The sequence below is a fragment of the Bubalus bubalis genome, chromosome 23 (genome assembly GCF_019923935.1).
Source record: "Bubalus bubalis isolate 160015118507 breed Murrah chromosome 23, NDDB_SH_1, whole genome shotgun sequence".
NCBI classification, from domain to species: Eukaryota; Metazoa; Chordata; class Mammalia; order Artiodactyla; family Bovidae; genus Bubalus; species Bubalus bubalis.
Genome location: NC_059179.1, coordinates 36,768,796 through 36,786,192, shown reverse-complemented (window position 1 = coordinate 36,786,192; position 17,397 = coordinate 36,768,796). Strand labels below are relative to the sequence as shown.

Genomic DNA, 17,397 nt, shown 5'->3' with positions numbered 1-17,397 from the left:
CCCAAGTAAACGACTTAGTTCATTCTAACCAACACTGGCATTAGGAATAAAACTGGCAGGACAAAGTGCTGGAAAGTGGCTGCAGGTGCCCCAGACTCAAATCTATAGATATATTTAGAGAAAAGTGGAGAAAGCTGGCTACTCAAGGTGAAAGGCCTCAGAAGGCCTCTGTCAAAAGACATCACCTTGTGATTACAAAGGATTAAAATCAAAGTAAACATCTTCGCTGGTGCAAATGCCACTGACAAAAATTGGGTCTATAATCTGAGTTTTTCCACCTATATGTGTTTGATTTGATTCAAGGTAAGCTGCAAACAAAGAATGAATAACATCAGAAAGTACAAATCAGCTTAAGGGTCAGGGTGAATAAAAAATCTGAGAACACAATATCTGTTTCTTCTTTTTAATTCCTTTAGAAACACAATCAAACCACATAAAAACCCTTAAGTTTCAGTAGGTAACAAGACCAGAACTTATATTTTAGAGTTCTAATATATCAGTTCTAGATATCAAACAACTCTAAATATTTTTAACCTCAAGTTTTCCACAACAATCTGTTGTAATGGGTATCATTCATGTATCTACCACAAAGATCTGACACTAAGATGCTTTGACCAAATCTTAGATAGTTGATCAATTCTTTACAAGTTATTTGTTTCCTGATGATCTTTCTGTGCCAATGTCTGAAACAAAAACATACAATTTTTCATGAAACAAATGAAATTCTTAATAAAAGAATTACATAAAATTCATGTAAATTTAGCACAACTGGGCATTTCTAAATTTTACTACTGAAAGTTTTAATAAAGATATAAATCCTATAAAATATAACTCCTAACACAATCTACTGGAAAATTTTGAACAAGAAAATGTTTCTGGAAAATAAATATGAAAGAAAACAAAGTGTATTAAATTAAAACTATATTTTAACTTGCTTTAAAGCTAGCTATATATGTCCTCTATTAAAATAGAGCATGACAAATACTTGTTCATTTTATAAACAACCAAAGAGGTTAAAAGCAATTCGAAGTGTTCCCACACAATCTGAAAATAGGTTTCCAATAATTGATCCAAAATTCTTGAAATCATAAAAATCTGTAATAAGAAAGTTTTAGGGTCAAATATAATAGAAGTATAATTTATTCCTAAGAAAAACAAAAAGCTTTTAAGCATTATGATAGTTAAACTTCTTCAGTGCATTAATCCTCTAATAACAGTTTCAGTCAAGGGGATGTTGTGAGGTCAGGTTTAAATTTTTTTTAATTTATATTCTCTTTAAATATAACTTGCCTTATGCAGCATCAATTCTCCAAGACTCAAAACATTTCACAGGTTCATATTTTTACTTTAGTTTTGCTTGTTGCTGTTTTGTTTTTTGTATCTAGTGCAAACCCATGTGAAGGGCAGAACATTAATTTCATGAAATTTATTACAGTAAAAACATTCTTATCAATAGGTAAAAAAAAAAAAATGCTAAACAAAAGTTAAACAATCAGTGATGGCTTACCAACTCCAAAAATTCTATTTCTGTTTGGAGAGCATCATGAACACTTTGCATGTCATCTTCCTTATAAAGTTCTAATTCTTTTTTAAGTCTGTTTTAAAGGAAAAATTCACTTAAGTAATTAGTTCAGCAATAAATTTTATAATAATTCTTTATTAAATGAATAGTGGCAGATTTGTAGCTTCTTTCATCACAATTTTAAGTTAACATTAAAGAATTTGGAAAGAGATTTTAATTTTCTATAATTCTAGCCATTAAAATTAGTCTAGCAAAAATAATTAAAGGAATAAGAATCTGAAAGATGAAAGAAGAAATAAAGCTACCTAATTTTCAGGTGATTTAAAAACATACTTTGAAAACCCAAGAATCATTGATAAAACCAACTCAAATAATAAAACAATTCAGTAGGGTGACAAGATATAAAATTAGCAAACAAAAATAAATAGCCTTCATTGTCACCAACTAACTTGTCAAATAACTAACTTGAATTTCTTATGGATGGCTTGCTTAGTTGCTTAGTTGCTCAGTTGCATCTGACTTTGTAACCCTTTGGACTGTAGCCCACAAGGCTCCTCTGTCCATGGGATTTTTTCAGATAAGAATCCTGGAGTGGGTTGCCATTTTCTCCTTCAGGGTTTTTCCATGAATAGGACATCAGAAAAATGGTTACTATCCCCAGTTAAATAAAATTTTACTTGATCCTAAGAAAAACTACTAATACTTTTTCCCCTGGTGCTGGGTGCATTGATTCTAAAGTTCATATATTAAAAGAAGAGTACAGTCTAGAAAAAATCTTGAATTTTTTTTCAAGAAAGTTCTAATAAAAAGAGAAAACAAAGAAGGATAACTAGCTCTATGAGATACTAGATCATACCATCACTCCTTCATAATTAAAAAAGTGTAGTACTGACATATAAATAGACCAGTGGGACACAGAAGATAGAAGTAGCTTAAGAAACAAATGGACATTTAGCATATGCTAAAAAAGCCACCTAAAATCACTGTAAAAAGAAAAGAAGATGGACTTTTTAATAAGCTGTGTTAGAATAACTAGAGAGCTATCTGCTATGTGACAATAAATGGACTGTCAAAGCTAAAACTGCCTCTTTATCTCACAGCACATATCAAAATACACTCTAACTGGATCAAAGATTTAAGTGCAAAAATAATAAAACTATGTAAGGACAAAGTGAAAGTGAAAGAACAGGGAAATTCCTTTATAAGTTGATAGTGTTTAAGAACTTTCTCACTATGATTCAAAATATAAATGAAATATAAGAGTATTCAATTTTTTTTAAAACTTAACAGCAAAACACATGAGTAGAGTAGAAAGATGAATGACAATCTTAAAGAAAATACTTGCCACATATATCACTGATAAAAGTCTAATCTCTCTAATATGTAAAGGAAATTTATAATCAAGGGGAAAAAAGACCAAAAGGCTGATTAAAAAATGCGGAAGTCATAAAAAGTGAGTTCACAGAAAAAGTATAAAAATCATCCCTAAACATATGAAAAGTGCTCAGTATTACTCATAATAAAGACTTGAAAGTTTACTACACAGGGATATCATGTCTCATCTATCAGATTGGTAAAACTCCAAAAACTTGATGGCACTTTTTTTTTTCATAAGCTGTGGGTAAACATGTGAACTCAAACATTGATAGGGGAATTTAAAATGGTTAAACTTCAAAGGAGAAGAATTTGGTAGTATCTAACAAAACTACATTTAAATTTTTCCTTTGACTTCACCATTCACCACCAGTAATACACCCTGTAAGTACAAAACAATATATGCACAAAGTTATTACTGCATTATTATTTGTAATCACCAAACACTGTAAACAACCTATGTCCATTCTTAAGAGATGGGTTGAATAAACTATAGCACATCCATATAATGGAGTATTATATAGTATAAAAAATGAAGATAAAAAGAAACACAGAAAGATGAAGCAGAAACTAACAAAGTTGATCACCTATAACAGTGAGTGAAAATGGGGTGCAATAATAAGGAATAAAATGAAACTCATCTGCGTGTATCTCTTTTTATACACTTTTGACTTTTGAACTATGATGATTATTTATATACTTGACAAATAAAATTAAATAAAGTTGAGAAAAAGAACCATAAAGTTTAACACAAAATGACAGCTGAATTAAACGCAAACAGAATAAATCTAGTTTTTTTAGAAAAATTTAGAAAATTAGTTTTTCAAACTAATAATCACAGATAAAAATTAAAAAGAACTCAAGTAATTTTCAAAAATAGTAGTCTATATACCTTCAGTGAGATATGTTGTAAGGCAGTAAGAATTACAAAGGAATCTTAAATTTTACTACTTTTGTTGTTAGTGAGGGTACACAGCTAGTTATTCTAAAATTATTTTAGAAAGTTATAAGAAATGGATAATTACATTGATATTGTTACAAACCAGAGTTTTCACTAGGAAAAGGAAGATGTACATAGAAAATGGATGGAGGAAAAAAAAACTGTCATTTTGGTTTTGAATGGAAGAAATCAGTATAAAAATTTATGATTTAAAAAAAAATGGCATTTTTATTTCTGTCCATTTAAAGTACTTGGAAGCAACACCCAGTAGTAATGAGCACATCTAGCATGCTAATCTTAGTTTCTAAAACCAGTACCAACAAAAGATACCAGGACTCCTTGAAATAATTTGTCCCAGGGCTGAGGTAGGTAATATTCAAGGTGAGCCTAGAATAGTTTGTTGCACAAGAAGGAAGGAAATCGACCAAAAACTAATGGTAACATGTCAAAAGACACAGACATTTAGTTCAAGGGGCTGCCTATATCAAAATCTGGGACAATTTGAGCATCAAAAATAATGACAATAATGTATTTATAACACCTGACATAAAAAGAAATTCATGAGTCCACAGAAAACCCTAAAAAGGAGAAATTAAAAGAATGGGGTAACAAGAAGAGGAACTTCTGTCTTTTTTCCCCCAGAATTTTACTAGCTAACAAATGAACAGGAATTCCAATATTAGAAAGTTGCCACTTTCCAACCACCTATGTAATAATTGACTCGGGAAGCATCATTAGTGGACGCTAAAATGACTGCATGAAAAGTTACTGGGAAAAAGGCATTGCACAAGGTCTGAGTCATCCCCTATATCATTTAGTAAATATCCATGGAAAAGACTATTTTCTCATTGGAGTAACCTGGCAGACACAATCTTACCTAAGCGATCAAACCTAACATAACTGAAAATGAAACAAAACTGGCATTATATGCCTTCTGACACAATGTTCTGAGGACACAACCTTACTTATATATTATTCTTGTCCCAAATTATTTAACCTGAATCTAATCTCTAAGGAACAAATGAGTCTAAATTGAGAGACATTCTACAATGGCTTCGGAGAAGGCGATGGCACCCCACTCCAGTACTCTTGCCTGGAAAACCCCATGGATGGAGGAGCCTGGTGGGCTGCAGTCCATGGGGTCGCTGAGGGTCAGACATGACTGAGCGACTTCACTTTCACTTTTCAGTTTCATGCATTGGAGAAGGAAATGGCAACCCACTCCAGTGATCTTGCCTAGAGAATGCCAGGGACGGCGGAGCCTGGTGGGCTGCCGTCTATGGGGTCGCACCGAGTCGGACACGACTGAAGCGACGCAGCAGCAGCAGCAGCAGCTACAATGGCTTACACTCTTGAACAACTTGATTAAAAAATGGGCAGAGGATTTGAACAGACATTTTTTCCAAAGAAGACATACGAATGGCTTAACAGGGAAATGAGAAGATGCACAACATCACTAACCAATTATATGTCAAAAAAATTTTTTTAAGTAGAGGAAGCTTTTAGATTAAAAGAGATTTAAAATATCAGCTGCTTGTCATGTGTGGACCTTATTTGGAACTTATTCACACAGACAAAATAATGACATTTATAAATAATTGGAAATTTGAACATTGACAATATTTGATGAATCATTATTTGTTGTCAATTACCTTATGTCTAATAATGGATTTTAGTTATATTTTTAAAGTACTTTTTTACAGACATAATAAGATAATAATATGTATGATATGTTTCAAGTAATTCAAGTAATACAAATTGATAACTCTTAAAGTGACCACCTGTTAAGACCACCTGACCTGCCTCCTGAGAAATATGTATGCAGGTCAAGAAGCAACAGTTAGAACTGGACATGGAACAACTGACTGGTTCCAAATCAGGAAAGGAGTATGTCAAGGCTGTATATTGTTACCCTGCTTATTTAACTTACATGAGTACATCATGAGAAATGCTGGGATGGATGAAGCACAAGCTGGAATCAAGACTGCTGGAAGAAATATCAATAACCTCAAATATGCAGATGATACCACCCTCATGGCAGAAAGTGAAGAACTAAAGAGCCTCTTGATGAAAGTGAAAGAGAAGAGTGAAAAAGTTGGCTTAAAGCTCAACATTCAGAAAACTAAGATCATGGCATCCAGTCCCATCACTTCATGGCAAGTAGATGGGGAAACAGTGACAGACTTTATTTTTGGGGGCTCCAAAATCACTGCAGACGGTGACTGCAGCCATGAAATTAAAAAATCTTGCTCCTTCGAAGAAAAGCTATGACCAACCTAGCCAGCATACTAAAAAGTAGAGACATTACTTTGCCAACAAAGGTCTGTCTAGTCAAGGCTATGGTTTTTCCAGTAGTCATGTATGGATGTGAGAGTTGGACCATAAAGAAAGCTGAGTGCTGAAGAATTGATGTTTTTGAACTGTGGTGCTGGAGAAGACTTTTGAGAGTCCCTTGGACTGCAAGGAGATCCAACCAGTCCATCCTAAAGGAGATCAGTCCTGGGTGTTCACTGGAAGGACTGATGCTAAAGCTCAAAGTCCAATATTTTGGCCACCTGATGCAAAGAACTGACTCATTTGAAAAGACCCTGATGCTGGGAAAGACTGAAGGCAGGAGGAGAAGGGGACAACTGCAGAGGATGAAATGGTTGGATGGCATCACCAACTCAATGGACATGAGTTTGAGTATACTCTGGAGTTGGTGATGGACAAGGAGGCCTGGTGTGCTGCAGTTCATGGGGTCACAAAAATTCAGACATGACTGAGCAACTGAACTGAACTGAAAGTTAAGTGATAAGTATCTAGGATTCACTATATTTTACTTTTTTACTTTTGTATGTGCTCTAAATCTTCTATAATAAAACTTAAAAAAATAGAGTTTAACAAAGACAGTGGCCAAAAAATCAACATACAAAAATCTGTTATATTTCTATGCACCAGCAATAAAGAGAATACTGATGTCATTAAAAATTTACATTTAAAACTACAAGGTATCTAAAAATAAAACTCACAAAAGATTTTTATTAAAAGATTAAGACAAAAAAACCAGTATATTCTAAGTTTCCAGATGAGAAATCTCAGCTTAATAAAGATGTAAAATCCCTCAAAAGAGACTGTAGGATGAGTGGAATCATAAAAGATTTTCATGGATTTAAGCTGATTCGGAAATGTACATAAAATAGCAAAGGGTCAAGTACAGCCAAGATATTCTTGATGAAGACAAAGAAGTATAAAGGGAAGTGTTCTGCTTTAGATTAAGATTCGTTATAAAGTAACAGTAATTAAGTAGTTAAAAGTTAATAGCGTGCATTTAACAATAATTAAGACAGTTGTGAAAGAAATGAATATTGACCAATTTAGCAGAATAGAAAACAGAATCTTAAAATAGATTCACAAATGTTATTCTGATTATTATTTTTAAATAAAAGATGTGGTTTTGCAGATCACTAGAGAAAGGAGAAACTACTCAATAAATGGAGAAAAATAAAGCTATATCTTACTGTGGAATGTAAGCAAAAATTAGTTCCAAATAAACTAAAGACCTAAATGTGAAACACAAACCTTAAACATTATTAAAGAAAATACAGGAGAATAACCTTCTGATCTAAGGTAGGGAAAGAGTTCTTAAACAAGACACAAAAATGATAACCACAAAAAGAAATGACTGATAATTTCAGCCACCGTAAAAGAAAGAAATGTACCCAAGCACAACAGTATGAAGAAAACCAAAAACAAACAAAAAACTTCATAAGTTGGGACAGAGATTTTTAATGCATAAGAAGTCTGAAAATATAGCATTTAAGAGAATATAGATCACTGGGGAATTTGGTAATGTGCCAATGGAAGTATATAAACTGGTTTAATCACTTTGACAGAAAGCTTGTGGCCACCTTGTGAAGTTCAACATTTACATGTCTTATTCAGCAATTCATCAGGCATATATCCTACAGAAACTCTTGCAGTGTGCACCAGGATGATCAAAACAGCACTGTGTGCAACAACAAAAACTGAAAACTCAAATGTGCATTAAAAAGAGAAAAAGCATATTCACATATCTATACTCAACAACATGGATGAACTTTAGAAACAAGTGAATAAAAAGCAAGTCCCGAACAGAACGATACCCTTTTTATATAACTCAAAAACAAGCAAAAATAACCAATATTTTGTTTTGGCAGGCATATAAATGACAGGTAGATTACATATATGAATATATGACATAAAGTTAGTAAATCATAAAGTAACAAAGAAAATTATATATAAGCAAGGAATGAATTAAGTAAGTCATACCACACACACACACACACACACACACCCCAATGAAACACTCTAGGACAGCAATTATATCTGAGGTAAAGAAGGGAGTGTGGGTTAATGGAGGATCCCATAGCAAGATACTGGTAATGTTTTAGCCTAGTTCACAGGTCCTCACTATATTATTGTACTTGAGAACTAACACCTAGATAGGGAAAAAAACACAATAGTGATAAGAATGGATTGAGAAACAATACCTAATATATATGAAGTTCACTGTGTTCTGAACTTGTAGGAATTTAATAGTGAATAAGAATTCTGAAGGAATGCTCAAGTTGCAAAGAGAGAAAAAGTTAATGATTTGGAGCATTAGATGTTTACACAAGCATAAAATTCCTTGCAAAAAATATTTTTTAAAAGTAAGTGTAAAGTTAAACAGAGAGGAACAATATACCATAGATGCTGTTATACAGTGTTCATTTTAATGTATCAGTCAGTTGCTCAGTCGTGTCCGACTCTTTGCCACCCCATGAATCGCAGCACACCAGGCCTCCCTGTCCATCACCAACTCCCGGAGTTCACCCAGACTCACGTCCATCAAGTCAGTGATGCCATCCAGCCATCTCATCCTCTGTCGTCCCCTTCTCCTCCTGCCCCCAATCCCTCCCAGCATCAGAGTCTTTTCCAATGAGTCAACTCTTCGCATGAGGTGGCCAAAGTACTGGAGTTTCAGCTTCAGCATCATTCTTCCAAAGAAATCCCAGGGCTGATCTCCTTCAGAATGCACTGGTTGGATCTCCTTGCAGTCCAAGGGACTCTCAAGAGTCTTCTCCAACACCACAGTTCAAAAGCATCAATTCTTCGGTGCTCAGCCTTCTTCACAGTCCAACTCTCACATCCATACATGACCACAGGAAAAACCATAGCCTTGACTAGACGAACCTTTGTTGGCAAAGTAATGTGTCTGCTTTTGAATATGCTATCTAGGTTGGTCATAACTTTCCTTCCAAGGAGTAAGCATCTTTTAATTTCATGGCTGCAGTCACCATCTGCAGTGATTTTGGAGCCCCGAAAAATAAAGTCTGACACTGTTTCCACTGTTTCCCCATCTATTTCCCATGAAGTGGTGGGACCGGATGCCATGGTCTTCGTTTTCTGAATGTTGAGCTTTAAGCCAACTTTTTCACTCTCCACTTTCACTTTCATCAAGAGGCTTTTTAGTTCCTCTTCACTTTCTGCCATAAGGGTGGTGTCATCTGCATATCTGCGGTTATTGAGATTTCTCCCGGCAATCTTGATTCCAGCTTGTGTTTCTTCCAGTCCAGTGTTTCTCATGATGTACTCTGCATAGAAGTTAAATAAACAGGGTGACAATATACAGCCTTGACGAACTCCTTTTCCTATTTGGAACTAGTCTGTTGTTCCATGTCCAGTTCTAACTGTTGCTTCTTGACCTGCATACAAATTTCTCAAGAGACAGATCAGGTGGTCTGGTATTCCCATCTCTTTCAGAATTTTCCACAGTTTATTGTGATCCACACAGGCAAAGGCTTTGGCATAGTCAATAAAGCAGAAATAGATGTTTTTCTGGAACTCTCTTGCTTTTTCCATGATCCAGTGGATGCTGGCAATTTGATCTCTGGTTCCTCTGCCTTTTCTAATACCAGCTTGAACATCAGGAAGTTCACGGTTCACATACTGCTGAAGCCTGGCTTGGAGAATTTTGAGCATTAGTTTACTAGCGTGTGAGATGAGTGCAATTGTGTGGTAGTTTGGGCATTCTTTGGCATTGCCTTTGGGATTGGAATGAAAACTGACCTTTTCCAGTCCTGTGGCCACTGCTGAGTTTTCCAAATTTGCTGGCGTATTGAGTGCAGCACTTTCACAGCATCATCTTTCAGGATATATATATATATATCTCTTTTCAAATACATACAACGGTAGGGATCATTCTTCCCACTATGCCATCAATACTTGCCCTTTTTCACCTTTCAGTTCAAATGGTTTGGTCAGAGCTCTCATGCCCATCAGAATTGGGTGGTGATTGGTTTCCATTTTAGTTAGCTAACAAGGAGGAGGAGAGACTACTGAAATTAAGGATGGCATTTAAGATGAATTATAGGAAGCATTTCACCATTCAGCATATAACCAAGTTGTAGAATTTAGATCTCACTTAAAGGAAAGATTACTGTTGCTAGCTTTAAAGGAGGCTGGATGCTAACGGTATGAATATTTATGTATTTGCAGCTAGGCTGGAGCTATATAATGGTAAGCAGATCTCATGCTTCAGTGCATAGACTGATTGCCTATAGGAGTCAAGAAAAGCTTCCTTCACCTACTGCACAGTAACTAAGGGCAGTTTGCACTGGTTACTATCTCCTTTCTCTGAATCATCAGATATTGATGAGGATGGGCCAACATTGATAGTTTAGCAAAATGTATGTTCCATGTATTTTTATAATTTCTTGCACCATTGCATTTTTTTTCAGTTACCTCTTAGTGCCATGGAGAAGCCTTAACTAAAAGAACACTCTTTAGTTATAGAAATATAAACAAATACTATTTAATTAGAAAGAAGGACAATTTTCACCCAAAGTCCTAGTACACAAATTCAATGAGATTAAAATGTAGGTATGCTTCATCTCAGGTCTTTTGCTTCCATATGATATTGATTATGTAATCTTGCCTTCTAGTTCTTTCTTTTGCCTTATACTGTCATATATATTTCCCCCAGTTAATTACATTTGCCAATTAATACCATTTAAGATAAATATATAGTAGTTTAAGTGGCTATAACAGAGTTAATTTAATCATTCATTTATAGTACAGCATTTAAGTTCTTCCTCTTTTTTTCTACCACAAATAAATTTCTATGAACACCTTTGTTCATAAAGCTTCCTCTGTGCTTTGGATTATTTCCCTTGGGATACAGCTAAGTGAAATTACTGCTTTACATGGCATAAACATTTTAAAGATGCTTACAATAACTTGTATACATCAAACTGCATTCCAAATACAAGCAATATACATCAAATTGCATTCCAAATACAAGCAATGTATACTGCCACAGCAATGAGTAAATTATCTCTGTACCATACTGTGGCCAATTTTCAGTATGGTCATCTAAGTATATCTTTCAAAATTTGATAAAAAATTGATATTCAGTAGTTTTAATCTGCACTTAAATAATAAGATGTATAACTGAATTACCTTGTCTTATTCACTTTGGTATCCCTGTAACTTGCAAAGTGTATGGGAAAAGCAAGTGTTTAATACATGCTTGTTGGATAAATACATAACTTAAAAACTACTGATTTTTAGTGTTTTCTTGCTGACTTTTTATCTGTTAATTTTTGATAAACTGTTACCCTTTGTTCATCATAAGTACTACAAATTTCTCTCAGATTATCATTCCATGTGGATGCCATTTCTGACACATGGAATTTTAGACCTAACATGTTAAGACTATGAATCTTACACTTTTCGGTTACCTTAATCACACTAGAGGTTTAATAAGCAATCCTTACTACTTTTCACTAGTTTTTCACGGTGTGACATTCTTAATATCATTTCTCTATAGTAATTCATATGAAAATTATTTCAGTGCCATTTAAACACAAAATACTCCATTTTAAAGATATATATGTCATGCTCTTTCATACACTATTTATTTATGAGCATGGGTTTCAAAGTTCATTCTATGAAAGTAGAATTTCAGTTTTCTAATTATGCATTCCTTCAGTCCAGGCCATCAGCAGACAGGTAGGAACCTTCACAGGTGGGTAAGGCTGAACTGATGAGACCTACTGAGAAGGAAGTAAAAGAGAGGCGTGCTACCAGCACCTCCATTACTACAAATCCTGGTTTGGGTGGATTAGGCATTGCCTTTCACCAGGTATTTTCTATCACCTTCCCCATCCCACAACCAAAAGGGGTTGTTTCTAAAGATAAACATGTGAAAGTGAAAAAAAAAATGTGCACTATGGTATCAAAGGGACAAATGAACTTTGGAAATGATTAATATTATATATGGTTCATATAATAAGCAAAATTATTTCAAAGTTTGGGACATTTACAAACAGGCACATTTATATCAGAATATAACATTTAAAATAATCAACTGACTTCTACCATAAAAATTTCCCTTGTATTTACTTGAAGTTTTAATAACTACTGTGTGTGCCAGGAATTCACGAAACAGGGGATTTCTATTAGCTTGAAGGCTACATAATCAATGCTGTAAAGGCACTTCTGCTAGTGAATAAATGATGAAGTTTGACCAGAAAAATGCAGAGTCAACAGAAATATTCAACAAAATACATAGCTAAGAATGATCCTGGAATTAAATGAGGATTTTCATATTTTATAAATGTTAAAAACTAAAGAGATGATAGGGGTTGGCTACAGATATCTAATTTTTGACTAGTATTTTCTAGAAACTTTAGAACTGAGATTTTGTTACACCTACTTGGAGTTTATTACTGTGATAATCAAGAGTATTGCAATGTAAATGTGCATTATTTCCTCAATATAGACTAGATAACAATTCTTATTACTCTGCTAAATGATGTTACAGAAACACTTCCACAGTATTTAAGGATACATTTATAAAAATGCTTCTAATTATGAATATTTAAGAACTTCCTCCCATCCATCAATGGGAGGAAGCTTACAAAATATGGCATCTTTATACATCAGCATTAAAAAGAATCAAGTTGATCAGTACGTATTAATGAGAAATATCTGTTTTCTAAGTAATAAGTAAACTACAGACCAATGTTAAATGCCCATGTGTGCGCATACACACACACAGACTATAAACTCTGACAGGATACATGTCAAACTTTTAACAAGACATGAGAGAGGAGACTGATGTTTTACATTTTTGAAATGTCTAAATTTGTTTTATTTAATCAACATAGTCTACTCTCATAATTTAAAACTATTCATATTTGGTAAAATAAAAAATATATACATATGTAAATATACATATTTATCTGTGTATCTTTCAGAGAGGTTAGAAGTATTCTAACATCATCATGTGCTTATACCTTCCTATAAATCTAAGGTGCTGGGGTCCAGCCCAGGTGGATCCAAGGAATTCAAAGGGGAGACGGCTTCAGTGATCAGGATATGATAGAATTAAAGATATAAAGGGTGATTAAATAAGGATAGCTCAGTGAGAAAATTCAGTGGAGAAGAGAGGCTGAATAACTTGGTTTACGTGGAAAGCCAATAAAATTCCAAGACAAGGAATTTGCGTCACTTATGTAGGCCACAGGCGTCCTCCTGTTCTCCCGAAGGAGAGGAGACACTAAGGCCTCCCTGGTCAGATCTTAGAAGCCCAGGCAAAATTAGTAGGCTCGATGAGCCTCCACGCTCCAGATGGGAATTCAGCCAGAAGGTGAGAGAAAGAACGACATGGGGAGACCAAGCTTTGGTGAACAAGGCCCGCACTTTATTTTCCAAAGTAGTTTTTATACCTTAAGTTGTGCATAGAGGATAATGGGGGAAGGGGTAGAGTCAGCAGTAAGCCAGGCTTTCTTCCTGCAAACTTATCATATGCAAAAGTTTAGGTGATTTACATCATCTTCTGGCTAGGAGGCCTGTTAACATTTTATGATCCTTTCTTCAGAAAACTTCTTTTTCTCTAAAGGTGATTATTCTAAAGTCAGGCGCCACCCTCCAAAAGCATTAGATAAAGTTGCTTTCCTATAGGGCAAAGGTGTGGTGGGCTATAACAAGAAAAGAATTAACTCAAGGGTCCAAGGTTACAAACATTAAAGCTATTATTTACATTCCGATACACCAATTATATTAATCAATACACTCCCAGGGACACAGTAGGTAAGGGATACGGAAACTTAGCAGCAAACATCGGCCCAAGAAGTGAAAAACCCTTCACCAATACAATTTCTAATCAATCTTTTAACCGCTCAAAGGAATCTGTATTTAGACAGTTTAGAACATCTCATGCCTCTTACGGTTGGGAGGCTCTGAACAATCACATGTGGCTGGAAGAACCTGTTCAGGCAGGCTAGAGAACTTCCAAAGGAGTTTGTGAACTAAAACACTCTTGTCACACCCAGGAACTTTATTAACTGGAGCTGTAAATTAACTCTTTTTCAGAGAAAGAGAGAGAAATGGTGGTGGGGGACAGCCCCCATAAAGTCAGATGTGTAGGTGAGAGCACAAAGCAGTAAAGTAGGCAGACTCTGGTTTTGGGGGTAGATGCTCGAGAATTTCCAGGGGGACTCCTGAGGCTCGATCCCACCTTTGCGTATGCCGAGCCTCCTTCCTCATGACCTTTGCCACGGGCAGAGTTCCTCACGCTGGCTCCCGGCACTAAGGACCATCAATGTGACCTCTATGACTAACTTAACTGGATGACTTTTTCATTGAAGAGGCAACAGCATTGATTTATTACTTCATATAAATGCATTTAGAGTCTCTCAGCAGCAGGTATATATTAACTTTTGTGCAGTTTCCATTGCAAATATGCTCTTCACAAAACCATACTATCTTCAAATGCTAAGAAAGAAAATCCAGGCTGTTGACTCTGCAGCTTCATTTCTGAAACAAACTTCCTGTTGCATTAAACCAGTACAAACATTGATTATAAAAAATGTAAAACCATTCTAAGTATTGTGGGTAAGAAAAAGCCCGAAATGTTTCAAGTCATCTGGTATGTTACTATTTGGAGTAAATAAAAATTCATTATGAAGAATTGTATTTTGGTTATCCTGGTGTTGATTAATAATAACAAATAATAGGTGCTGGAAGTTTGAAGGGGTCTATTCTTTGCTACCTGAATTCTGTGCATCTGAGAAATGAGGAAGGCAGAAGGAAAGCCAAGATGTCATGTTTGCTACTAATACAGCAGACACTAGAGAATGTGGCTTGTATCTACACACAAAGGATTTACTACTAACACTGAACCCAGAATTAGACTAACCTAACTCACACCATTATAGGCAGATGCCAAAAGCTCTCTCCCATGAAGTCCTACCACTGTAAAACTCAAAGGATAGAGGAGCAGAGTAGAACACACACTGTGAGGCAGGCCAGACTCCAAGAGATAAGGCAAAGAAAGGAGCTGGTCTTCAGTTTATCCTTCCAAATTCAACAATCAGACTGAATCACTCCTCTCTACCTTAGAATAAGAAAGAAGGAGTTCTGGGGGGATGGCTATGAGAGTTTAACCAGTCAAGTTTTTTCTACATAAAAGAAAACAATCAGGATCGGGAAGAAGAATTCCATGTGGATATCCCAGTGGTTAACATATACCATGTGTTTGCAAAGAATATTGAAAATACATGAGGAACTTCTATCTTCTTTGTAGTAAGTTTTTAAAATGTAGATGTACTCACTGGAACAAATATTTATTAAACACTATGCGCCCTTGATTATGTTAGATGCAGGCACTGACAGAAAAACAACAAGAAGTAGAGGGAGTTCCCAGTTCAGTGGGAGAGACTGATACACCTAGCTATCATTGAATACGATCAGTCATATAATGGAATTATAATCTCTATGAACACAGAGAAGAAAACAGTAGAGGAATGCTTTCACAATTTATTATTCTCATTTATTCCTTCATTTATTTATTCAATACCTACTCTAAGCCAAGCTCTGTACAAAGGTATTAGTATGAGTATACCATGGTCTAATACTAATACATTTGTACAGAGCTTGGCCTAGAGTAGGTATTCCCCTGGAGAAGGAAATGGCAACTCACTCCAGTATTCTTGCCTGGAGAATCCCATGGACAGAGGAGCCTGGTGGGCTACAGTCCATGGGGTCGCAAAGAGTCGGACACGACTGACTGGCTACACTTAGCATACAATGGTAAACAAAGTAGGTAAGATCTTTCCCCTTATTGAGCATATGATGAGTGATGAGACAAACATGAATAAAATAAAGCACATAAATATATAATTACAAAATGGATTCTGTGTTAGATAAGAAAAAATACAGTGTGTTATTAGGAAAAATAACAGGTTATAAAAAGATCACAGGGAACCTTCCCTGAGGAAATAGTTCAACTGAGATCTAAAGGATAAGATATGTCCCATGAGGTAAGAGTCACCCTGCTTATTTAACTTCTATGCAGAGTACATCATGAGAAATGCTGGGCTGGAAGAAGCACAAGCTGGAATCAAGACTGCCAGGAGAAATCTCAATAACCTAAGATATGCAGATGACACCACCCTTATGGCAGAAAGTGAAGAGGAACTAAAAAGCCTCTTGAGGAAGGTGAAAGAGGAGAGTGAAAAAGTTGGCTTAAAACTCAATATTCAGAAAACTAAGATCATGGCATCTGGTCCCATCACTTCATGGGAAACAGATGGGGAAACAGTGGAAACAGTGTCAGACTTTATTTTTTTGGGCTCCAAAATCACTGCAGATGGTGACTGCAGCCATGAAATTAAAAGAAGCTTACTCTTTGGAAGGAAAGTTATGACCTAGATAGCATATTCAAAAGCAGAGACATTACTTTGCCAACAAAGGTCCGTCGAGTCAAGGTTATGGCTTTTCCAGTGGTCATGTATGGATGTTAGAGTTGGACTGTGAAGAAGGCTGAGCGCTGAAGAATTGATGCTTTTGAACTGTGGTGTTGGAGAAGACTCTTGAGAGTCCCTTGGACTGCAAGGAGATCCAACCAGTCCATTCTGAAGGAGATCAGCCCTGGGATTTCTTTGGAAGGAATGATGCTAAAGCTGAAAGTCCAATACTTTGGCCACCTCATGCGAAGAGTTGACTCATTGGAAAAGACTCTGATGCTGGGAGGGATTGGGGGCAGGAGGAGAAGGGGACGACAGAGGATGAGATGGCTGGATGGCATCACTGATTCGATGGACGTGAGTCTGAGTGAACTGCGGGAGTTGGTGATGGACAGGGAGGCCTGGCGTGCTGCGATTCATGGGGTCACAAAGAGTCGGACATGACTGAGCGACTGAACTGAACTGAATCTGATAACCTGAGGAGAAAGAAATGCATAGATAAAGGTTTTTGGTGGGAGAAAGCCTAGATTGCTTGAGGGAGCAGAGTGAGAAGGGAACCATCAGTCAGTGAATTCAGTCACTCAGTCATGTCCAACTCTTTGTGACCCCATGGACTGCAGCATGCCAGGCTTCCCTGTCCATCATCAACTCCCTGAGCCTACTCAAACTCATGTTCAGCACATTGGTGATGCCATCCAACCATCTCATCCTCTGTCGTCCTCTTCTCCTCCTGCCTTCAATCTTTTCCAATGAGTGGGTTCTTTGTATCAGGTGGCCAAAGTACTGGAGTTTCAGCTGCACCA

At 35.9% G+C, this 17,397-nt stretch overlaps 1 protein-coding gene across 1 annotated transcript in view; it reads right to left on the bottom strand.

Moving 5' to 3' along the window:
* Positions 1-389: 389 nt before the first annotated feature.
* The window catches only part of CCDC172 (coiled-coil domain containing 172), a 61,723-nt gene continuing 44,715 nt past the window's right edge, over positions 390-17,397 (bottom strand). The window contains exons 8-9 of the mRNA XM_006071677.4: positions 1,508-1,595; positions 390-683 (exon numbers count right to left, since the gene is read on the bottom strand). Of these exons, the coding sequence (XP_006071739.3) occupies positions 642-683; positions 1,508-1,595 (130 nt within the window). The 3' untranslated portion in view covers positions 390-641. The remainder of the gene's footprint in view (positions 684-1,507; positions 1,596-17,397) is intronic.